Source organism: Pseudonaja textilis, chromosome 10, assembly GCF_049901715.1.
Source record: "Pseudonaja textilis isolate UNSWEBS1 chromosome 10, rPseTex1.2, whole genome shotgun sequence".
NCBI lineage: Eukaryota > Metazoa > Chordata > Lepidosauria > Squamata > Elapidae > Pseudonaja > Pseudonaja textilis.
In genome coordinates, this window is record NC_141999.1 from 24,907,012 (window position 1) to 24,932,062 (window position 25,051).

General features: G+C 48.1%; 1 protein-coding gene across 1 annotated transcript; it reads right to left on the reverse strand.

Annotated features, from left to right (window-relative positions):
* Nucleotides 1-1,187: 1,187 nt before the first annotated feature.
* WDR62 (WD repeat domain 62) lies at nt 1,188-24,649 on the reverse strand. Its single transcript, XM_087940214.1, has 30 exons — nt 24,288-24,649; nt 23,380-23,471; nt 22,332-22,394; nt 21,565-21,622; nt 20,446-20,616; nt 19,163-19,297; nt 17,996-18,178; nt 17,750-17,910; nt 16,777-16,951; nt 15,798-15,935; nt 15,450-15,625; nt 15,122-15,213; nt 13,780-13,905; nt 12,732-12,799; nt 11,793-11,914; nt 11,539-11,614; nt 10,399-10,510; nt 10,050-10,113; nt 9,683-9,805; nt 9,442-9,587; nt 8,390-8,442; nt 7,565-7,768; nt 6,297-6,439; nt 5,919-6,040; nt 5,423-5,548; nt 4,480-4,606; nt 3,912-4,017; nt 2,787-2,853; nt 2,407-2,492; nt 1,188-1,860 (listed from the first exon to the last, which is right to left on the reverse strand). The coding sequence occupies exons 1-30, from the start codon at nt 24,414-24,416 to the stop codon at nt 1,594-1,596; spliced, it is 3,711 nt and encodes a 1,236-aa protein (XP_087796340.1). The 5' UTR covers nt 24,417-24,649; the 3' UTR covers nt 1,188-1,593.
* Nucleotides 24,650-25,051: the final 402 nt, after the last annotated feature.

The window sequence follows — 25,051 nt, forward strand, 5'->3', positions numbered from 1 at the left end:
TGAGTGCTCCGATTTGAATAAACCTGTTTCCGTGGTCAGGTTTCGGAGCAGTGTGATTTTAATGGGCGCGTCCTTTTCTTTTTTTTGATTAACAAACCACCCTGGGGAACGGCTCACCTGCAGCCCGGACAGAGCTTTGGGAAACATTCACCTACAAGCCCAAACGAAAATAGGGTCGTTTCTGACTTCCCACAGTTCGTTAAGTGACCGTTCAAATTATAACGGCCCTGAAAAAGTGGCCATGTTTCACAGTCATGACCGTTGCAGCATTCCCGTGGTCACGCAATCAAAATTCAGAAGGTTCATATTTATGGCGGTGTCCCCAGGTTATGTGATCCACTTTTGTGACCTTCTGACAAGTTGTGTTACTAACTTAACCACTGCAATGGTTTCACTTACCAACTGTGGCTAAAAAGTTTGTAAAATGGAACAAAGCTCACTTAACAAATGTCTCATTTAACAACTGCAATTTTGGGCTCCATTATAGTCATAAATTGAGGACTACCTGTACCCCTGTTTCCTGTGAAGCCCCCTCCCCACACCTTCCTTGAACCAAGTGGCTACAGGAATGCAATCCTGCCTCGTCCTTAGCTCTAATGCAGCGTTTCTCAAACCTTGCTAGTTGGAAACGTGTGGACTTCAACTAATTCCCTAGTCAGAAGTCCAAAGATCTTCAGGAGGTATGGAGCTGAAATCCTTCAGGGGGCAGTTTTCAGCCAAATCCAAGCGGGGTTTTCAGCCCTGAGCAGAGATTCAGTTACAGGATGTGTGGCCTGTGGGGGGCTTCTCTGAGACTCCTTCAACTCCCAAGACACGACACCCCATCTATGCTCCTTATTTTACTATAGCCTCTCTGCTCGGGGGGTGAAAATCCAGCTTGGATTTTGGCTCCCGCTTGTCAAAATCCCAGTGGGCACGGAGCTGAAATCCTTTGGAAGGCAGCTCTTTCAGCTCCCCCAGCGCTGAAAAGGAATGCTCTCGGCAGATGGCTTGCTTTCCGACGCATTTTACTGGAAAGCAGGCTAACGTTTTACACATAAAAATGAACTGATTGAAAATTGATGCCACAATCATTTTGTCGATTTTCCCAAAGCGGCAAGGAAACTCGCTTGAAACAGGAAAACACAGCCGCCTCTCTGGAAGTTCTCTCCCAGAGCTTCACACATGACAAAGTCAAACTGCACCTCTCTTTCAAATCCAAAAATATTTTATTACATTTAAAACCTTTTTTTTTTTAAAAAAAAGAGTAAACCGTTACAAAGCTGTGCTGCAACCCGAGTTTAAAACAGCAACCACAGGAGAATTTCAAGACGCCCCTTTCGAGTTTTATCCCTCTTTCCTCAGTCTTATAAAAACATTATTATTATTATTATTATTTTCTTTTCCCATAAAAGGAGGCATTCAACATTGTCAGCGTTTCTGGGCGAACCTTTGAGATTTTCCTATGGATGCGAACAAAGTGCTAAAAGGCAACACGTGAATCGGTGCTCGTGTCACACGGTCTCAGCTCCTTGGGAGTCCCACCGAAACGGACATCTGTGCGTGGCAAATGTGCGGAAGGGGCAGGAACTGGGGGCGGGGGGGGGGTGTCCTTCAAGGCAGGCTGGTTTTCCGGGCCTCCTCCAGCTTCTTCTGAACCACGTTCAGGAGAGAGTCAGAGTAGTGCTTCAGGAGCGCGTGGGCCTCGCCCTCCCGGAGGCAGATCGGCCAGAAGGACGAGGGGTTGGTGGCGGTGGCTACGTCGGCTTTGCCCTTGCTGTCTCTGGCCGCCAGCTCGCTCTTCATCCAGCGGAAGGTGCTAGAAAGCCTCTGCTGGACGTGGGCGAGCTCCTCCTCGGTCCCACCGGGGCTAGACACCACCTGAAACATTGGAACGCTTTCTGGCACGGCCACCTGGCTATGCCCGGGTGAAGCAAGGATTTCCTTGCCCTCTTTTCCCGAGGTGGCGTTATAAAAAACATAAAAAACCGAAGTAACTGGGGTGGGGAAAGGAGGAGGAGGAGGAGGAGGAGCTGGTCAAGATGGCCATGAGGTTAAAAGCTCTGCATGTTTCAAGATGTGCTGCCATGTTTAATTGTTTCATCGCAACTTATGGACAGAGGTGAAAAAAGTAGTACCTTAGAATATAACACAGAGGGGTCCAACCTTGGTCCCTTTAAAAGACCTGTGGACTTCAACTCCCAGAATTCCCTAGCCAGCAAACAATTGAAGATGGGTGGACTTCAACTCCCAGCACCGCTGGCTGGGGAATTCTGGGAGTTGAAGTCCACAAATCTTGACGGGACCAAGGTTGGACATCTCTGATGTAGCACAAAGCCCATTTTTAAAACCTGGCACACACCCATCCCAGTAAAACCCGCATCTTTCCTTTTTTTTGGGGGGTTAAATGCCAGAGTCACCCCTTACCTTATCGTACAGTTGCAAACTCTCTTGAAATTTGAGGCGTAGGGACTGCAAGCTGCCCTCAAAATTTTTGACGAGAGCCTGAATTTCTGAGAAAGGGAACAGAGGGGAAAAACAACAACAGTGACAACAAAAACCTCTTTGGAGATTTACCCAAGGCTGGGAAAAAGACAAAAAAATCCAGCTGGCCGGAATAGCCTTGGCTGCTGCCTTCTTTGACAGGGACAGGTAAACAGCTCCAAGTGATCCTGTCAGCTGGCTGTCCTTTTGCAGGGCACCCACGAGGGACTGGATCAAGCCCGTTTTATCCCAAGAAAAGAAAAAAGAAAATAGAAAAGAAAAGGGTTGCTCCAATTATCTATCTGTTTGGTCAACACTCTTACCTGAAACACGGGATGTTTTGGCCTCGAGGCTTCCTTTCACCTCGGGGTGGATTTCTGGGGGAGGTTTCTAAAAATCAGGTATTTCATAGAGGTTAGAGAGCCACTTAGCGGGTTCTCGGCCGGCAGCTTCGTTTCCCTATCGAGTCAGGAGTGTTGGGTGGGGCTCCCTATTCCACCGCCGACTTGTATTACTTCAAGAGGTCTAGAAATGGGTTTCCAAGCTCTTTCTTGGTCCTAAATCACCCACCAGCTTTTCTGCAGGAAGCTGGGAGATTAGAGGCTCCAGAGCATTCACCAAATTCCTCCCACTGATATTTGGGGGAAGGCGGGGGGGGGTCGTAATTGTTAAAAGGTTCTCAAATCATGTAAATTGTGTGACGGAGTCCTCCCTTTCACCCCAGCCATGGAAGTCAGAATGCAAGGCATCTATACAGAATTCTCGACTTACGACCACAATTGAGCCCAACATTTCGTCTCAGTGGCTGAATGAGACGGTTGTTAAGTGAGTTTTGCCCCATTTTACGAGGATTGAGCCCAACATTTCTGTTGCTAACTGAGACATTAAGGGAGTTTTCTCTCATTTTAAATTTAAAATAAAATAAAAGATCTGAGACAGAGCTAGAATTTTTCCAATGTCATTAACAGATTTAATTTGAAATTTGAGGAATTAATCCTGGGCAGGGGTCTCCAACCTTGGCAACTTTTAAGACTTGTGGACTTCAACTCCCAGAATTCTGGGAGAACTGTGGGAGTTGAAGTCCACAAGTCTTCAAGTTGCCAAGGTTGGAGACCCCAGATCTAGGGAATGCCAGCAACGTCCTGCTCCATTGTCCCAAAGGTGCTTTTTTCAAGAGGCAGCTGGACTTTGTATTTCCTTGAAGATGTTTCGCTTCTCATCTGAAGAAGCTTCTTCAGTTCTTCAGGTTCTTGGATGAGAAGCGAAACGTCTTCGAAGAAATACAAAGTCCAGCTGCCTCTTGGAACAAACACCTTTGGGTCAACCAGGACCTCGATGGCTGAGTATCTCCACAGACGTCCTCTTCCACTAATACATGCCACCCATTTAATGGCTGCACAGCGATTTTTGTGAGTGGCTGTTAAAAGATTTGCACCACACAAACTTGCCTTGAATTTCGTGAAATCGCTGAGTGGTACGCACTCCTCTGAGGGGTGTTCAGCAGTGGCTGCCTGCACCAGCGGGCAGACTCTTGGGAAAAACGCCGCTGCAAATCTGTATGGAAGAGAACCACCTCAGAGCTGGTTTCCAGGCAAAGCATCCCCACAAACGGAGAGCCAGCATGACCAGAAGCAGCCAGATAACAGATAATCAGAGTTGGAAGGGACCTTTTAGGTCATCTACTCCAACTCCCCGCCCAAGCAGGAGACCCTACACCATTTCTGACAGGTGGCAGTCCAGTCTCTTCTTGAAGGTCTCAAGTGATGAAGCTCCCACAACTTCTGAAGGCAACTTCTGCTCCACGGGTTGATTGTTGTGACTGTCAGAAAGTTTCTCCTTATTTCCAGGTTGGATCTCTCCTTGTTCAGTTTCCATCCATAGTTCCTTGTCTGGCCTTCAAAGATGCTTTGGAGAATAGCTTGACCCCTTCCTCCTCTCTGGGGCAGCCCCTCAGATATTAGAAGAATATTGGAAGAAATATTGGAAGAATATTGGAAGAAAACACTGGAAGCCAACCTGCAGTTCTTCTGAGCGCGTGAGAGAAACCTGGCGGAGATGCTCAGGCGGGGATTCAGAAGCGGGCTCCCTCCATCCTCACTCTCTCCAAATGACTGCTGGTCTCTGATGCAACCGTCAAACGTCTCTGCACACAAAAAGGAAGGCAGAGAATTTGTCCGAGTGCCAATAGAAGACAATTGGTAGCTCACGGCTGAGTTGTGGGCTCCTTGGGGCTCTCTCAGCTCGGTGGTTTTCTTGAAAAAGTTTCATGACCCACCTAGGGAACATTATCAGGGGTAGAAGACAGTGGGGTTTGTGGACAGGAGGAGGAGGAGGAAGTGGAGGAGGAGGAGGAGGAGGAGGAGGAAGAGGAGGAGGAGGAGGAGGAGGAGGAGGAGGAGGGGGTCCTTGGGGCTCTCTGAGCTGGGTTGTTTCCTTGCAAATGTTTCATGACCCAACTAGGGAACATCATCAGTGCTAGGAGAGGAGGAGGAGGAGGAGGAGGAGGAGGAGGAGGAGGAGGAGGAGGAGGAGGAGGAGGAGGAGGAGGAGGAGGAGGAGAACTCTGGGGTCCTTGGTGCTTTCTGAGTTTGGTGGTTTCTTGCAGACATTTCCTGACCCAACTAGGTAACATCATCAGTGCCAGAAGGGAGAGGGGTTTATGGAGAGGAGGAAGAAGAGGGTTCCTCGGTGCTCTCTGACCTTGCTGGTTTTTCTGCAGACGTTTCATTACCCTACTAAGCAACACTATCAGTGCCCATAGGGAGTGGGGTTTGCTGATGTTACCTGGTTGAGTAATGAAATGTCTAGGAGCATCTAAGAGGAAAGTTCTAGAATCTTTTTCATCTGGTTCCAGTTGCCGGCCTTGACCCTAAATTAGGTCGAATTCTCCTGAGTGCAGGCGGTAGGGAAGGAACTCGTGGTGCTTTGCAACTCTAGCAGAGACCGGCTGCCTGTTTACCTTCAAGGGGGTCACCAGCCAGCGTTTCAAAGTGGTTCTTGAGGTATCTCTCTGGCTCCGGTGTCTGGGGCAGCGACCCGTTCTGAGAGAAGTTCTCCTCCAGGTGGGCCACCTCGGCATCAGGCTCTGCCGAGAGGAAAAACAAAGGGGAGGCCCAGGTGCTGGAGGGGGGGAGGATACGGGGAGTCCTGGACTTAACGACCACAACTGGGGCCAACGTTGATTTATCTTGCTAAGCGGGGCGTCTGTCAAGCGACTTCTGACGTTTCTTCCCACAGTTGAGAAGCGAATCGCTAAGAGCTGTGAAGTGAATCATGCGGTCGCTAAGCAAATCTGACTTCTCAGAAGGTTCGCAAAAGGGGATCACGTCACGTGACACCCCCCAGGGACACTCTGACCGTCGCAAATGTGAGCCAGGTGCCAAGCGCCTGAATTTGGATCCTGCAATGCTTGTAATCCTGCCACTCAGCCCGTGAGGTCCCTCCGGGGAACTTACCTTCGTGCTGGTCCCCAGAGACAGGTAGATCAGCATCCAAGGGAGCCCCAGAGCGGATTACCTCAGGCGCCTTGTCTCTGGGGCTCAGGGCTTCTTCCTGAAAGAGAGGCTGGGGGACTGACCTTCGCAAGAGAGAGACAGAGAGAGAGAGAGAAAGGAATGAGACTGCTGGTGCTTCTCCCAGCGAGATTGGCCAAAATCTACTCAAATTTGAATCCAAAATCAGGGGGGTTCGGTTCAATTGCACAGAATGCGAAGGGGGCGTGTTTGTGTTTATTTTCATGGTCATGATGTGCGTTGAAAATGGCATTTGATTTTGTTTGGACGAGGCGCAAGGACCATAAATGTAAACTAAGCTAAAACGAAAGCAAAACCAACCTCTCCCCGAAGGAGGAGCTGCCGCCTGCTTGGGACACGTAGAGGGGGGTCCCACTGTCCTCCAGCTCCTGAGCGGTGTCCTCGTCCGAAGACAGAGTCGGTGGCTTGAAGCCTTCGGTTATGTCGCCGGGAGAATCCTCTGTCTGTGTGAAAGCGAAAGCGAAAGCGAAAACATTCTCCTCTCCCTTCCCCAGAATTCACTCCTTCGCGATTGAGAGGGCGCCGGTAAATACAGGTACAGCCCTCAACTGAACAACGGCTCGTTTAGTGACCAAAGTTACGGCGGGAAAAGGGCTTAGTTAGGACTGTTTCTCACATTTAGGACCGTCACAGCATCCCTGAGGTATTTGAGTCCAACCTCTCCCTGAAGGCAGGAGGCTTTAGGGTCTTCAAACTTGGCACGTTTAAGACGGGTGGACTTCAACTCCCAGAATTCCTCCTCCTCTCATGTTAGCTCAGGAATTCTGGGAGTTGAAGTCCACCCGTCTTAAACTTGCCAAGTTTGAAGACCCTTGTGATAGATGATAGATAGATGATAGGTAGGTAGGTAAATAGGTAGGTAGGTACAGAGAGAGATATGATAGATAGATAGATAGATAGATAGATAGATAGATAGATAGATAGATAGATAGACAGACAGATAGATACAGACAGACGGATACAGATCAGGGTCTTCAAACTTGACAGCTTTAAGACTTGTGGACTTCAACTCCCAGAATTCCTCCTCCTCTCATGCTAGCTCAGGAATTCTGGGAGTTGAAGTCCACCCTTAAACTTGCCAAGTTTGAATACCCTTGTGATAGATAGATAGATGATAGATAGGTAGGTAAATAGTAGGTAGGTACAGAGAGATATGATAGATAGATAGATAGATAGATAGATAGATAGATAGATAGATAGATAGATAGATAGATGATAGATAGATAGACAGACAGACAGATAGATACAGACAGACGGATACAGATCAGGGGTCTTCAAACTTGACAGCTTTAAGACTTGTGGACTTCAACTCCCAGAATTCCTCCTCCAGTCATGTTAGCTCAGGAATTCTGGGAGTTGAAGTCCTCCAGGCTTAAAGTGGCCAAGGTTGGAGACCCCCGGTCTAGGATCTGCTGCTTGAGCAAGGGGCTGGACTAGAAGACCTCCACGGTCCCTTCCAGCTCTAGATGGATCAGACAAGAGCGGGGGGCGGGGTGTCACTCAGCCAAGGAGACCACATGCCCCCCCCCCCACACACACCCACCACCACCACCACCACCGAGAAGCACCTCCAAAACCAGCCAGTCCAGACTCGGCTGCTCCTGGTCGGCCTCGGCTGTGCTGCGGTTCTGAATCGGGGTGAAGTAGCTCAAGTCGGCCTCCAGGATGGCTTTGATGGGCTCCTTGTCGGCTCGCTCAGCCCAACGGCCCTGGGGCTGGTAGCTGACCCGGGAGTGGAAGGCGGTGCTCTCTGAATGGTCTGCTTCGCCCAGCTGGGAAGATGGAGACGGAGGGAGATGCTCGGAGACGGGGGGAGTGCAGGACACCTGGCTGGCCATGGCCCCCTGCCCCCCCCCCAGCTGGAAACCCCCCCCCCCAGCAAAAATCTGCATTGGTGGAGGGCCGATTTCTCCCGGCCGGGGCCCTCCGGGTGGGCGAGACCTCTGTGCCTGCCAGGCCCCACCCCTGAAGGGCTGCAGGGGGGGTGGGGGTGGGTGGGCAAGGCCAACCGAAGCAATGAAAGAAGCAGCATGCATCTCATGGTTACAGGGAGTCCTCGACTTACAACCGTTAGTTAAGCGACCGCCTGAAGTTAGAACAGCCCTGAAAAAAGGGACCGGTGACGGCTTTCGCCCTTATAAGCGTCACCAGCCTGCCCAACGGTCACATGATCAAAATTTGGGCAGCATGCCAACCCTGGCAGAAAAAAAAAGGAGTAAAACTGGGCGTGGTTCACTTACTGACCGCTTTGCTTAGCAACTGAAATTCTGGTCTCTACTGTGGACGTAAGTCGAGGACTACCTGTTCGAGTAGCTGTGCTCTCTCCCGTCCCTGGAAGACTAGGCCTCCGTGCCCTCTAGGGGGCAGCAGCTCGGCCGTCGCCTGCCACCTACCAGTCTCTTGGCCCACATGGGCAGCTTGCCATTGGACAGGACGTAAAGAGGAGCTGGGGGAAAAGAGAGAGAGAGAGAGAGAGAGAGAGAGAGAGACAGAGAGAGAACACGTTAGGACAGATGGATGGCCAGTGAAGGTATAGAGTCTGTACAGGGAATCCCCTTTAGGTATCTAAAGATCAAAAAAACGAGTGTGGAAGTTTACACCACTTGTCTAAGAAGCTGCGCTCCATAAGAACAAGGGGGTTGAATTCCCACCCCCACACACACACAAAAGAGAAATTTATTAAAAGAAATAACAGACTAACAAGAGTTGGAAGGCACTTCGGAGGTCCTCTAGACCAACCCCTGTTCAGGCAGGAGACCTATGCCATTCCAGACAAGCAATCGTCCATCTTTACTAAAAACGATAAGACTGCCAGTGTTCCGGTTGGGTCTGAGTATATAGGCAGCTCCGAGTAAGGTTGGGTGGTGGTTGCTTTTTTTGCAAAGTCAGAATATTCCGGACTAATAAATTCTAATAATAATAAATTATTATGGTTCATTGCACAGTCAGCCTAATGTTCAGGCTGGGTTTGGCATTTTTGTCCAAATGTTACAGAGGTCTCCAAACTTGGCCACTTTAAGAGTTGTGGACTTCAACTCCCAGAATTCTCCAGCCAGGCTGGAGAATTCTGGGAGTTGAAGTCCACAACTCTTAAAGTGGCCAAGTTTGGAGACCTCCGCTCTGGATGATATAAATCAGCTTGAAGATCTAGGTGAAACTTCAACTCCCAGAATTCCCTTGCCGGCCATGTTGGTGGGGGGAATTCTGGGAGTTGAAGTCCACAAGTCTTAAAGTGGCCAAGTTTGGAGACCCCTGATCTATTGAGTTCTTTCCAAGGACCTGTGAGAGACAGATGTGGATGGTATTATATTATTATTATTATTATTAATTTATTTGCAGTTTAAAACATAAACAAGCATTAAAAATCCTCAGATATAAAATGACAAAGCAGACAAAACTGCCGCTAGCTCAGATCACGTCGGGCGTGCCTTGTCCCCAGATGTACCTGGATGGAGGTCATCTTTAACTGGAGTCTGCGGAGCTAATTCCTCCTCTTCTACCTCCTCTTCCTCTTCCTCTTCCTCCTCCTCCTCCTCCTCCAGGTCAAAATCAACCATATCCCGGTGGGAGACCCTTTCAAACATTTCCACCCTGGAAAGGAAGGTTCAAAACATCCCCTTCTTTACAGAGCCGGGTCGGAATTTCTGCCCTTCTCCCGAACTCGAGACGCAAGGCAGGTCCGGTACCTGATCCGGGGAGGCCACGCAGAGTCCCCAACCTCCTGCTGCTCCTGGATCTGTTCCAATTCCCTCAAGTGCTGCTTCATGCAAGCGGTAATTTCAGGGCTCAGGCGCCACACGAAGATGCAACTGAAAGAAAAAACGGAAGCACACCTGCGGTTCAAACAGGGAGCGCTGGCGGTGTGGGGCACCCGCACGCTGCTCTTTCCAGCCTGCCTCTGAAGGCTGCCCCATGGCACAGACAGCCTCCTCCAGAGGTGGCCACCACACCCCAATGGGTGCATGAAATTCTCCCGCTCTCCTTTCGGGAGGAGCTTGGAATCTCCCAAGGCTTGAAGCCCTACGTGCACCTTGGAGAGATCTAACGGCCCACCTGTCTCCTGAGACGGTGATCAGGTGTTTGCAGTCAAAGGTAAATTTCATCCCCGTGATGACCTCTGCAATGTAGAAGAAGTGAATTATTGCGCTGCTTCCCCTTGACTTAATTTCAACGAAGGTCTTCCGGGTATCACCTGTGTCACTCCTGTTCACAGGGTGGGCCTCTGAGCATGTGCAAAGCACGGGATCAGCCAGCACACTTCTCTGTTGTGGGAGGAGGAGGAGGAGGAGCATGGTGTATTTTGGGAATATATTGTCATGCAAGTTTGTAACACATTTAAGAGGAAACGAGCAAAGGGAGACTGGGTTTGAGAGAAAAATCAGAGAAATTCAGAATAGCAAACCTGAGTGCCCAAACATTTTGGCCACACATTCTCCAGAGCGGAAGTCGATGATGGAAATGCTTTTATCTGAGCAACTAGTGGCCAGGAATGTTCCAGAAGGATCAAACTGGACCTGCAGAGGGATCGGAAACCAGACATCGAGCAGTCACTTCTCTGCAAATTGCTCTATCTATCTATCTATCTCTATCTATCATCTATCTATCTATCTATCTATCTATCTATCTATCTATCTATCTCATCTATCATCTATGTATCTATGTATCTATCTATCTCTATCTATCATCTATGTATCTATCTATCTATGTATCTATCTATCTCTATCTATCATCTATCTATCTATGTATCTATGTATCTATCTATCTATCTATCTATCTATCTATGTATCTATGTATCTATCTATCTATCTATCTATCTATCTATCTATCTATCTATCTATCTATCTATCATCTATCTATCTATCTATCTATCTATCTATCTATCTATCTATCTATCTATCTATCTCTATCTATCATCTATCTATCTATCTATCTATCTCTATCATCTATGCATGTATGTATGTATGTATGTATCTATCCATCCATCCATCCATCCATCCATCCATCCATCTATCTATCTATCTATCTCTATCTATCATCTATCTATCTATCTATCTATCTATCTATCTATCTATCTATCTATCTATCTATCTATCTATCTATCTATCTATCTATCTATCTATCTATCCTATCCTGCCTACCTGCCTATCTATCTATCTATCTATCTATCTATCTATCTATCTATCTATCTATCTATCTATCTATCTATCTATCTATCTATCTATCTATCTATCTCATCTATCTATCTATCATTACCTACCTATCATTACCTAGCTATCACCTATACATCTCTATGTGTTTATCAATCCACTCCCCTCTCTCCCCCTCTCTTGAAATTGCCCACGTCCCTCACACAGGGTCTCTGGACGATGTACCAATACAACTACTGGCCGAGGGACCGTTAAGACCATTTTTTGATTTTTCCCAAGCCTCTCTGAGGCATTAAATTGTCTTCTGGGGGGAAAAAACCCCTCTCACTGCAAGCCACGACCCGCTCCCCCAATTCTGCCCTGGGGAAAAGACCTTTTTCCGGCCTCTCCTTCACCTTGAGCAGGGATCCATCGTCGCCGTGGGCCCCTTTGTAGCAGCCCTTCTGCTTCCCGCTGGCCGTGTTGTATATCCTGGAAGGTGAGAGTGAAGCTGGCCTCAGAGCCTGCAGAACCTGGCTGGCTCCAGGCAGAGGACAGGCCCATCCCTCGTGCTGGACTCCAATCCTGGCTTGGGGAAAGCCAACGCCCCACTCAGGGATTAAAATGCTGCCAATTCCCGAGGGCCAGGAGAGGGCAGAGAGCAGCTCACCTGACATTTCTGTCCTGGCAGGCCACAGCCACGTATTTCTGAGTTATATCCACGTCCATGTCGTACAGCGTGGTCTTCTCAGCCACGTGGTGAGACCGGATAAAATTAATGCCACCTCCGACCTGGAGCGAGGAAGCAGACCCTCTTAAGCTGGGGATACGCCTTCCGATCCAGCCGTCTTAAAATGATGGGTTCCAACTGGAAAGCAACTGACTTACAGAACAAATCCACCAAGGATATAGGCGGGTACTTACATGTATGGCATTCAGCTTTGTTTGGGTATTTTCCACGTCATTGTAGTTGTGCTTTTAAAGTTGTAGCGGCGTTTCGGCAGAATCGATTCTGCTGAAACGTTGCTACAACTTTAAAAGCACAACTACAATGACGTGGGAAAATACCCGAACAAAGCTGAATGCCATACACACACACACACACACACACACACACACACACAGTGATTCCAGGAAAGGGAAATGTTACTGCAATGCAAAAAGGAAGAAATCAGCAAGATTCTGCTAATTGTTACCAGAAATTCCAAACAAGCTGTAGGAATACAAATACAACCTAACCTGTTTTTGTAATTCTCCGTCCAGATTCCTGGGAGAAGAGCGCAGACCTGCTCCCAGGAATTTGGGGTCAATGCAGGCTATACCCTAAAGAAGTCCCACCTGACCAACGGCTGTTTGGATAAATTTTGCACAGGTAAGTTTTCTGCAACCCTCCTTCAGTCAACCTAAAGCAAACAGCCAACACAACCCGCTAGGCCACCAAATTGTGAATCAACTCGTGTTTAACTAAATATACTCCATTTATACGCAGCCAACTCCAGCTGACTCTATTCTGCTCTTTTATATCTATTTATATTCTGCCCAAACAGCTCTCCGGCTAAGAACCTTAATTGCATGTTTTTACAATATAACAATAAATAATTCTGAGAACCTTTTGCGCGCTGCGAAAATAGATGCTTTTGTCAGCTCCACAGCTAATCATCTGAACGCAGTTATTTCCTATTGAGGGGGGAAAGAAAAACGGATGGAGAAAAGAAGGCCAAGCAGATCAGCCTTCTCACGTTCACGTAATTTATCTTTCATAATATCAAAGATATTATAATTGTATAATAATTTGGGTTTTTAGAGTTATGCTTTTAATCTTTTTTTATTTATGCTTCATCCCTAAAACAAAGCCCAGTTTTTCCATCCTGCAGGAGATCCAGGCTTCATGTTCCTGAGACCGTTTGTTCTGACCCAGACTTCGTCAAACGTACTTAAAACACAAACTTGTTTTAAAAGCAAAACCTATTTTATTGCAACGCTGGGAATTACTTGCCTTCCCAGCCAGAACTAATTATAAGCAATTCCCCAAGATAAGTACATGCCTTTCGGTGCTGGGGGATGTTGCCAAAAGCAGAAGTCTCCTATTGTAACAGAAACCAACTGAAGTACCAGAAAAACATCCAGAGCTGCAAGGAGGACTCGGAATCTATCGAACGACTTTGCTTCCTGCAATGGTTTCGTCACTGAGGTCTGACTTTTATCCCTTATGGGAGGGGCAATTACCTCCCAGCCTTACTCCTGAGTCTTAGCTTTACCCCCTTGGTCTCAGCTGCTCTCGCCTTCGAGCAGCTCTGCACATACACGCACTGGGAACAGGCTCCCCTTGTTCCTCTTCCTCACTGCTGCCAGATTCTGGAGGCTCCGGAGGCAGCACCCCCACTCCCAGATGGTCCTGGCCCCATCCCTGCATCAGACGCAGGACCCTCGTCCAAGTCCTCCCCAGACTCCCGGACTGGTCCCCGTTCTTCCCCACTGTCCGACTCCCCTGCCATCTGCACCGGCTGCCGATGAACCACCACACCCCTAAGCCAACATAGTTTGAGAAAGGCTGAAAGATGGTCAGAAGGATTTGAAGAAACGGGTTTTCACAGGGCTCTGTACCGAGTGGTCTGGAGCCGAGCAGTTTCCCGGGAAAGGTATTTGTGCCGGCTCACCAGTGAACTTGACTGCCGTTATAGCCGAGGAATGGTCATCCAAAGTCTGCTCTAGTTTATAATCGCTTCCCACGTTCAGTACGTGAATCAGCCGATCGCGACTCGCTGAAGCCAAGAGCGCCAGGCCTGCGGACAGAGGTGGGGGGGGAGAGCCCTTTGAGTTGCAAAGGGGGTCAAAGCTGCTCCCGAAAAATCCCACGAACTGCTATGACAGAATTGTTGTTCGGATACCTTGGGCAGCAGGGTGGGTGTTTCTGGGTGGGTGTCATGGGTGGGTCCGTACACACAACACGTGGGTGTCCAATCTTTCGGCTTGCCTGGGCCACACTGAGTGAGGAGGCCGCATGCAAAATGCAGGGAGGCCTTGATTGCAACAGTTTATTTAGTGACCGTTGGAAGTTAAGATGGCACTGAAAAAGGGGCGGGATTCCAAAATCCCAGCAACTGGGCAGCAAACCGGTTGCTGGGTGGGCGTGGCCAGGGTGGGCGTGGCTCGACCGGAACTTCCTGTTTCCAGCTTTCGGTGGGCTTCTAGAGCCCGGGGGAGGCCGTTTTCAGTCTGTCAAGGGTCCAGAGGCCTCCCCGGGCCTCTGGGAGGGCAAAACAGCCCCCGGACTCTGGAGGCCCTCTGGAAGCTGGAAACAGGCCCATTTGCGGACTTCCAGAAGCCCAGTTTTCCCCCCTCCCAGAGCCTCTGCACGGACCCTGCACTTACCTCCATCGAAAATGGGCCACTCCTGAGGGGGGGAGGGGCGGGGCCAGCCAGTCGGTTGAAATACCGTTTCGGTGAACCAGCTGTAACTTTAATGTCCGGTTCGCTCGAACTGGTCCGAACCAGTCAAATCCCACCCCTGCTTAGGACCGAGTTACAATTTTTGCAGCATCCCCATGGACGTGGGATCAAAATCCAGACGAATGGCAAACCGACTCATATTGATGATGGTCGTTGTGTCCCAGGGTCATGCGATCCACTTTTGTGACCTTCTGACAAGCAGAGTCAACAGGGAAGCCAGATTCGCTTAACGACTGTTATACTCACTTAAGATCTGCAGGGATTCACTTAACAACCGAGGAAAGAATGGTTGTAAAATGAGGCAAACCTCACTTAAGAACTGTCTCATTTAGCAACAGAAATTTTGGGCTCAATTGTAAGTGGAGGACCACCTGCACCTAATATAGTGAAAGTATATAAATCACATAGTGTTAAAGGTTTAGGATCTAGTGGGGCTGCCTTACTAGCTGTTCAGGACAGCCTGCAGCCCGCAAGTCGCAGATTGGAACAGGCCTGACATAAAAAGTATTAAAATTTCAGCTGCACACATTTCCAAATTTAAAAAGCAACCTGTTTCTGGCTTGGAATATTCTAAGCAGAGGACTTCCGAATCGTGGGCTTCAAATTTCATCACTTCCGCCATGAATTTTAGCTCATGTATCCTGTAAGAGAAAAAGACAATTTTTTTTAAAAAAAAAAACAGTTTGAAACTAGCTTATTGGAATCCAAGTTTTAAAGTTGCCAAGTTTGGAGACCTCTGGATTAGCCAACGTCCTGCCCAGCTGTGAGTGCCAGGCTTAAGTTTTATCCCAACGTGGAAGGGACGCAGAAGCGTTAAGTGGATGCTGCTGCAGACAGACGTCCGCCGGGGAAGGAACAATGCCGATCCCAGACCCACCTCAGATTCCCGGTTCTGTCCCCAGAAGCCAAGTGCTGGCCATCAGGGCTGATCTGCATCACTCGGACGCCGGATTTTACGTCCAGGTAGCCGACGTTGTCGTTTCGGTCCGGCAAATTAGTTGCATCTTGCAAAAACTGAGTGCCCTTTTCCATGTACACCACCTTCAGCAAGTTCTTTAGGGAGGAAAGAGTGCGTCATGCCACTTCAAGAGAGACAGTTTCAAAGGAAATTAAGGAGGAGAGGTTTTTAATTCTGTTCAGCCCTTGAAATACACACTCAGCCTCGTCAGTGGAGGGGGGGGGAGCCGATCTTACGACCGCCTTGCGAGAAAGGTGAGAAACTTACGTCGCTGTAGACGTTCTTCTTGAAAGGTCCATGCGTGCTGTTTTCCAAGTTCCAAAACCGTATAGTGCTGTCTGAGGAACACGTTAGAAAGGACCCTGCAGGCAAACAGCCTTGATGGCCTTCAAACTCAGGATACACCTAAGATGGAGCCCGCAAGAGACAAGTGAGAATATCAACACCGATCCTCTTTAAACTCAGGCTAAACCCAAGATGAAGCCCAGGTAAATCGTTTGGTGTAAATTCTTTGGAAGGAACTGAAACTGGAGAAGGGATATTGCAAAAATCACCAAAGACAGGTGGGAACATCAACCCCGATGATCTTCAAACTCAGGATAAACCGAACATGGAGCTACAAGAAGGCGAGCGGGAGTATTAACACTCCAGAGAGAGACTCACGGGGACCTACTTCTTTCCATCCCTGCTGACCCAACCATCCTTGTCACAGAATCAGTGGGGGCTGAGCTCTGAAGACAAGGTGTCAACTCGTTGAGGGTTCCTATGCCTGTTTTTGAATTACCATAAGCAGGTGGGGGGGAAAACCTGAAGGAGAAGTACGGCGATTAAAACCAGAAGTACATTCCAGGCTTATCTTACAAGGATTGTAGCTGAGGCTACCGGATCTTCTGCCCTCAAAAATCCTTCATGGGAGAATCTGATTTATGATGTACCCGAGGGGGGAAACAGAGTCACAGGTGACCCTGAATTGTGCGTGGCAGAGTTGGCTTCATATGGGTCAATGCCGACCTGTTGCTCCTCATAAATCTTTTGGATTCTTTTGAAGCTTGGCTCGAGGCTCATGATTTAATTCGGGCAATCGCCGGAACCCTGACAGCAGGGAGACCCGCTCAGGGAGCAGAGGACCTCCCATCCAACTCAGAGAGACCTTCCAGGGAGGCCACCCAGGATCTTAGCAAGGGACTTCCAGGAGGTACTTTGTTCCTGGTGTCCTCCTGCTTTCCCAACCAAAGGAGCCCTTTACCTCCACGTCCCAGACAAAGGAGCTGTGGAAGAGGTCAGACCACACTTTCCTGACGTGGCCAATGTCCCTCACATCCCAAATGTACACGCTGTGATCCTTGTACACACAGGAGAGCCAGTGACGTCGAGGGTCGAAGACGACAGCAATAGCATCTGGAGAGGAGGCATCTGGCTTTCTGGAAAACACCAAAGACGGGCAGGAAAGGGGTGGGAAGCACAAGAGAATCCGATGCGCTGCATTATGCGTTATAGCTTCCACAAAACCTGAGCTGCTCTGGCTGAAAATAAAGGCCGCTGGTTCTGGAAAGATGAGCCTTCCCAAAGAATCAAGAAGCCCATATCTGGCACTTTTACAAAGGCAGGATTTGTAGCTAGGAAAAATCAATGTTTGGGGGAGCCGGTATGGTATTGTGGTTAAGGAGGCGGGGAGTTCTAGTCCCACCTTAGGTGTGAAAGCTGACTGGATGACTTTGGGCCAATCACCAGGAGGCTGGGAGTTCTAGTCCGCTTTAGATCTGAAAGCCAGCTGAGTGACTTTGGGCCAATCACCAGGAGGCTGGGAGTTCTAGTCCCACCTTAGGCGTGAAAGCCAGCTGAGTGACTTTGGGCCAATCACCAGGAGGCTGGGAGTTCTAGTCCCACCTTAGGCGTGAAAGCCAGCTGAGTGACTTTGGGCCAATCACCAGGAGGCTGGGAGTTCTAGTCCCACCTTAGGCGTGAAAGCCAGCTGAGTGACTTTGGGCCAATCACCAGGAGGCTGGGAGTTCTAGTCCCACCTTAGGCGTGAAAGCCAGCTGGGTGACTGTGGGCCAATCACCAGGAGACGGGGAGTTCTAGCCCTGCCTTAGCCATGAAAGCTGCCTAGGTGAGTTTGGGCCATGAAGAAAGCACACAATCTTGGTGTGTGCCTTGGGATGGCGTGTAACCTATCGGGTGCCCCTGTATTTTCCAGCTCAGCCTGAGCAACCCCGTACCTCAGGATGGGTTCTGTAGCCACGTCGGTGCCCAGGTGGTGGGGCTTGGGCAAATCCGAGAGGTAATGCAAGTTGTGTGCTTGGAAGAGGCGCACGGTTCCGTTAGCACAGCCACAGAAAATGAATTCTTCGCTGACACAAATGCAATTGGCCAGCGTCACCTGGAGGGGAGGAGAGAAACACGCCCTGAGGGCCATCCCAAAGGAGCGAGCGCCCGTCGCGTAGAAGCCAGAACGGCCCACTTGCCTTCAGATCGATCCATTTCTCCAGGATGCGCTTCTCATTGAAGAGGCAGAGCAGCCCCGAGTGCGAAATGCAGAAGGTGCTGCCAGCCATTTTGCCCTGGCCACACGCCACGTCACAGAAGGTATTGTTGTGGAGCTCCCCGAGGAGTCCGGAGCGACCCACCAGTGGAACCGTCTCCTTGATCTGGAAGAGGCAGGGAACGTTGCTGTCTAGGCAGGCAGTCCTCGACTTACAACCACTCCAACTTACAACGGTACTGGAAAAAAGGGACTTAGGGACCTTTTTCAGTTATGGCCACTGCAGCATCCCCCACGGTCACGTGATCAAAATTCAGCCACTTGACAACTGGCTCATATTTATGGCCATTGCTGTGTCCCAGGGGCACGAGAGTCCCTTTTGTGACATTCTCACAAGCAAAGTCAATGGGGAAGCCAAATTCACTTAACAACCAGGCTGCTGATTGAACAACTGCAGTGATTCACTTAACAACTGTCAAGAAAGGTCATAAAATGGAATAAAACTCATTTAACGAAAGTCTCACTTTCCAACAGAATTTTTGTGGTTGCATGTTGAAGACTACCTGTACCAGGGATGGGCAACCATGGCTCCTTTATGGCCTGTGGACTTCAATTCCCAGAATTCCTGGGAGTTGGACTTCAAGTCCTGAACGTCTATGGTGGCTGGCTCGGGAATTGTGGGAGTTGAAGTCCACAGGTTGTAAAAGGAACAGAGTTGCCCACTCCAACCTATGCTGTGTATTGAACAGGTTTGTTTCTTTAATGGATTTTTAAGGTCTCCTGTTTATGGAGGCCTCTGAGCAGCTTAGGTGAGACAAAAGTTATAATTTTTTTAAACAACTGAAATAAAACACATAGATTGGAAACATGAAGAAGACTATATCCTGCAGTGGATAGACAGTGCTAAAATAATGAATAGATAGAAAGATAGACAGACAGACAGACAGACAGACAGGCGGACATGGGACACCATGGCTGCTGCTTAGTGGGACCATGAATAAATCAAAGATTTTTAAGGCAGTTCTTTAAAGTTTCTTCCTAAAGGCCATCATGGTCATCAAGCTGGCTGGGGGATTCTGGGAGTTGAAGGCCACAGGTCTTAAAAGTTGCCAAGGTTGGACAGGATACCTGGCATAAGGTACAGGCTTACCTTAATTTCTCTGGCGCCATCCAAAAACCAGAACTTGACATGGCGGTGCCCGACTGTCACAAAATAGCTGTCCTCTGAGATGGAGAGGGCCATAACTTTGCAAGAGACTTTGTTGGAAGCGATGAGTGTATCGCTCTGTGGGGAATAAACACCACCCAGCAATGGTGGTAAGATGTGCACAGGACAGAAATACACCCTTGACTTGCAACCGTGCAGTTTAAACGACATTTCAGAGTTACAAGGGCGCTGGAAAAAGTGACTTATGACCATTTTTCACGTTTACGGCCATTGCAAAGTCCCCATAGTCTCATGATCAAAATTCAGATGCTTGGAGGAGCTGTATCCTGAAAACAAGAGTTTGTCGATCTGGGTGGGTGGCTACGTCATGCTAGCTGGGGCTTGTTTTAACTACGATTGAGTGACCAAGCCATAACATCAGGGTTCTCTTAACATGCCAAACCAAAGCCCAACCTGTCATAATCAAGGAGAGAAGCAACTCAGAACTAAAGACAAATTTCCTGACCGTGTGAACAATTAACCAGTGGAACCACTGGCCTCCAGAAGCTGTGAATGCTCCAACACTGGAAGGTTTTAAAACGAGGTTGGATAACCATTTGTCTAAAGCAGAGGTGGTCTTCCGTCGGTTCTGACCAGTTCGGGAGAACCGGCAGCAGAAATTTCGAGTAGTTCGGAGAACCGGCAAATCCCACCTTTGACTGGAGATTTTACAGTCTCCTTCCCCTGCCACGCCCACTGAGCCCCACCCACAGAACCGGTAGTAAAAGAATTTGAATCCCACCACTGGTCTGAAGTGTTTCCTGCCTGCAGGGGGTTGGACTGGAAGACCTCCAAGGTCGCTTCCAACTATTCCATTCCATTCTATTCTATTCTGTTCTAGTCTATTCTGTTCTATTCTATTCTATATTCTATTCTATTCCATTCTATTCTATTCTGTTCTGTTCTGTTCTGTTCTGTTCTGTTCTGTTCTATTCTATTCTATTCCATTCTATTCTATATTCTATTCTATTCCATTCTATTCTATATTCTATTCTATCGTCTCATATTCTATTCCATTCCATTCCACTCCACTCCACCTATCAGGATCTTCAGGATGTGAGAACCGCATCGAAGTTCTCCCGTTCGATTTGTTCCACCCGGATCCTCCCGCTGTAGAATCTGTGCGCGGCCTCCCACGGAAGAGACTTGGGGACTTTGGGGACCACATGCACAAGAGACCCTTGTGCGCGTGGCCTCCCTGTGGCCCCTGCGGGAGAGTTTCTTACCTTCCAATCCCACACGTTCACTTTCATGTCGTGAGGATACCCGACCGACACAAGGTATTTCATGCTGGGAGAGAAGGCCACGCAGGCCACACCGTGCTTGTGGCCATGAAGTTCGGACACTTGGGACCCCTCCTCTACATCCCAGACTCGGACGGCTGGCTGATGCCCATTCTGCAGGCAGAAAACCCAGTTCAGAGAGCCAGTTTGGTTGACCGGTTAAGGCGCAGGCTAGAAAGCGGGAAATGGTGAGTTCTAGTCCTGCCTTAGCCAGGGAAGTTGGCTGGGTGACTTTAAGCCAGTCCTTCTCTCCTCAGCCCACTCACCTCACAGGGTGGTTGTTGTGGGGAAAATAGGAGGCGGAAGGCATATTCAGTATGTTCGCCACCTTGACTTATTTGTAAGAATAATAAAGGCAGGATGCCAATAAACGAATAAAAGAATTAGAACAGGCCTTCATGTGAGCAGCAGTCAACTCAACTGAGAAGCTGCCTTAAAGGCTACACAAAGTCCCGTTTTCACATTATCCAGAAAGAAAGAAGCAAAAATAAATAAAAATAAAATAGAAATTCTTCTCCTTGAAAGAAGAAACACAAAAGAAACGTATTAAATGTAATTTAGATCAGTTCCATGCTTCTCCACGCTCCCCCCGCCTCTCTCTCTCTGGTCCACTCCCTTCCATAAAGGGCTCCTTGTCTAGCCTTTTGCTCTTCAGCTTCTCTTAACCCGCTCCCTCTTCCTTCATGCCACGGCTTTCGGGAGTTTGATTCTCTCTCGTTCTCTTCCCTGGCCGACCTCAGTGCCCGGCCTTTCCTGAGGCCATTTGCTTTTGTATTCAATCTGCGCTCCTCCTTAAGGAAGCGCTCCCTGTTTCATCGTAAGCTCCTCTTAAACATCCGCCATTCCCACTGCGGGTAGCCCCGCATGGTTTATAAGAAGGGCCCGATACGGTCCAGGGCTTCCGGGGAAGAACAGCGAAATCAACTGGAACAAGGTGAAGAGGTGATATAGAGAGCGGTACTTCGCAGTACCCCTTTTTTTTAGAACCTTCTATTTTATTATTTTTCCTTGGTGTGGCTTTTTATCTTTTTAATTGTATTCTCTGTTAGAAGACTTACTCACCTCTCCCGTGGCCACGTATTTCCCATCGGGAGAGAAAGATAAAGCGGTCACAGTTTTCCTTAAGACGAGAGAAAAAAAAACCTTCATTACTTCCTTTCTTCATAGAAACGAAGACCAGTAGAATACATCCACCAAAGGAAGTCCTCGACTTACAACCACAACTGAGCCCAACATTTCCATTGCTAAGCAAGGCAGTCCTGAGTTTTGCCCCATTTGGGGACCTTTCTTGCCACGGCTGTTAAGTGAATCACTGCAATTGTGTCATGAAGTGAATCCAGTTTCCCCCATTGACTTTGCTTGTCGGAAGGTCACAAATGGGGATCACATGACCACCGGGAGGGTCATAAGGACCAGTTGCCAAGTGCCTGAATTGTGATCACGTGACCATGGGGATGCTGCAATGGTCGTTAAGTGTGAATACCAGTCTTTTCAGTGCTGTTGTGACCTCAAACAGTCATTAAATAAATTGTTGTAAGTTATAATTGTTGTAAGTTGAGGACTACCTGGCTGACAACAAAACATGGTTGATATCTTGCTGTCCCAAACCTTTTTATCCAACAAATGCAAGGCCTTTTTCTACTACTGACTATTCCTCCGCCACTTGTAGGGAAATTACAAAAATGCTTCTTGCACCTCTTGTCCCCAATGAATTGACTGACCGTGGAGCAACTGAACCTCAGGTCCACGTAATGGTCAGGGCCCCTTCCCTGGGAAACTCTCAAAACTTCAGGAAGGATTAAAAAAGAAAAATCAAACTTGTGGCTTACCTGGCCGTATTAAAGATGTGCCTTTGTTTGTTCTTCTGAGGATTGAAAATCACAACCACACACCTGAGGAAAAGGTGAAAATGTTGACATGGGAGACAATTTCCCACGATTCAAAAGGGGAGGAAAAAAATTTGAGGACCCCCTCATAGGCGAAAGCTCATCGGGTGGGGGGAGGGGGGGCAGTCCTGTTGCTTTGAAAAACACTAAATCAAAGACACTAAGAGGGAACCAGGCTGAGCCTTTGGCCCTGAGCAAGAAAAACCTGGAAACTCATTTAAATCGTATATCAGAACTGAATTAGGTCAGTTAAATTATGTTTTTTTTCCCTCAACAGTCAACACAAGCAATAAATGTGATTTTTGATATAAGACCCCTTTAAATGAAACTGTAATGAAAATTAAACACATTCCCTGCTTGCGCCCTAAAGGGAACTGGCATTTTTATTTAAAATGGGAGGAACTTAGAATAACTTTATTGTCACTTTAAATGCACACTAATCGGCATACATTATAATGAAATTTCATTGTATACAGCTCTCAAAGGGTCCCTCCACCACTAATATACACTAATAGAAATGCTTGCAAAGGTCTTTGAGAGCTGCAGAAGAAAATGGCAGACAGCATAGGAGCCTGTGGGATTACCAGGTGGGTTCTTGTGGGGATAAACTATGGAAAAATATTAAGGTTAATGGCGGATAACTTTCTTCTTCTGGCTATGAAACAGGGACCAAATAGCATGGAGAATCTAGTTCGGGTAATGAAAAGGAGCACATAAGCACATCTAATACATTAGCTTAAATTAAAAGTCGCATCAACCCCTTGCCATTCCAGCATTCACGACTGTTAGAAAAATTTCACTGTCACCATGGTATAAACCATGGTTTAAGGGGCTAGGATACAAAGTCATTTCCTACCCCCGAAAATTTGAAAACAGATGTACAGTGCACACCCTCCACCCCGCCTGCCTTTAACCCTGTGTACTATTTTATTTGTGTAGTAATTTCTATGGTGCATCTGAGAGTTTCACTCCACGGTAGCAAAGGACTTACCCTGTTGGATATGCAACCTGTCCTGAGTTTGGGTCACAAGTTAAGCCACTGCTGGTTTGAGCGGTTATTCCCAACACTCGCTCAAGAGTCACCTGATAGAAAACAGACAAGGCATTGTGGCTCTTACCAAGCCTTCTTTTCCCCAGTGCACGAGGAACCTGACTAATGTTTCAGTGTGAGCCCTCTTCGTGATTAATACATGCAGGACTCTATAGGTTGGAAACATGCAGAAGAAGCCTACATCCCGCAGTGGATAGACAACAGCTAAAATGATGAATAGACAGACAGACAATAGAGGATGGATGGATAGCTGAATGAATGATAGATGGTAGATAAATGAGATATGGATAGATTGATATCTGACACGTTTGATGATATATATATATAAGATATAATAGATATATATCAAAATATATATATATATATATATATATAGATAGATATATAGATAGATAGATAGATAGATAGATAGATATACGTATACACACACACACACATATATACATATGTATGTGTGTATTTGTATGTGTGCAGGCGTAAATAGGCCCTTTCAATTTTTAGTTCCGGAGATCATAGGATGTCTGTTTCTTCTTTTACAAGTATACCTGGAACTCGTATTTTTTGAATAGTTTGTAATATATATCTATATATACCTATATGTATATCTATATATACACGCACACACATAGTTATATATATTATACATATATGCACATGCACACACACATATATACACACATATACACACATATATACATCTATATATACGTACGTATATAGATATATAGATATATATTGCTACAGAACCCTTTTGTGGAACACGCCCCCTCTCTAGCCCCGCCCCGCCCCAGGCTCCTCCCCTTTCCACCGGCGGCTCCATGCTTCCTTGGCTTGGCCCCGCCCCTCACCGCCTCCTCCGGCCCTTGCTGCTTCGACCTTCGCCTCAGGCTGAGGAGAGGCGGCGACTCGAGGCTCGGATTTGTCGTTCGCGGGTAGAAGCAGCCGCCTCCTGCTCCTCCTCCGCCGCCGCCGGCCATCTTCCCTACCGAGCCGGACTGCTTGCCAACCGGCGGGTCTCTCCCCACTTCAGCCTCCGCCGTTCAGCGCCCCGTAACCGTCCCAAACAGCGCGCGGAAACGGTGCCGCGCCGCCGTTGGCCGGCGCCGCGTCAATCACGCCCGAAAGCGGCCAATGGGAGGCAGGTTTGGCGACCAACGGCCTTCCTCCAAAGTTGGAAGCCTTCCGCGCCGGGCGCGCGCCGCCGCTTTACTTTGGACCAATTAGGCGGCGCCGTCCCAGCCGCCGCCCTTTTACGCAGCTCCAAGGGTTCGAATCTGGCCGGACTCGCCGAAATCTCGAATATTTCCTTTACTTTTTTTTTTTTGTCTTTCTTCAAGTTTTCCACTTGCCGGCCAACTCCATTAAATCCCAGTTGATCCATTAAAATGAGCAACGGGGTGCATTTAATACAGTGTTTTTTGAACTGGCCCACTTTAAGATGTTGGCTGGGGAATTCTGGGGGCTTAAAAGCTGCTGTCATCTGCAAGTTTGCGCATAATATATCTATATATCTTTAATCTGTCTATATCGGAGGTCTCCAAACTTGGCAACTTTAAGACTTGTGGACTTCAACTCCCAGAATTCTTTGGGCTGGTCTTAAAGTTGCCAAGTT

What these genes read in the sequence shown, in the direction of transcription:
- WDR62 (XM_087940214.1), bottom strand. Translation starts at nt 24,416, where the DNA reads ATGGCCGGCGGCGGCGGAGGAGGAGCAGGAGGCGGCTGCTTCTACCCG. An exon ending in ATGGCGCCAGAGAAATTAAG is followed by an intron (nt 18,179 to 19,162) that starts GTAAGCCTGTAC and finishes TGCCTCTTCCAG; the next exon opens with ATCAAGGAGACGGTTCCACT. An exon ending in GCGTGGCCTCCCCGGATCAG is followed by an intron (nt 9,588 to 9,682) that starts GTACCGGACCTG and finishes CTTCCTTTCCAG; the next exon opens with GGTGGAAATGTTTGAAAGGG.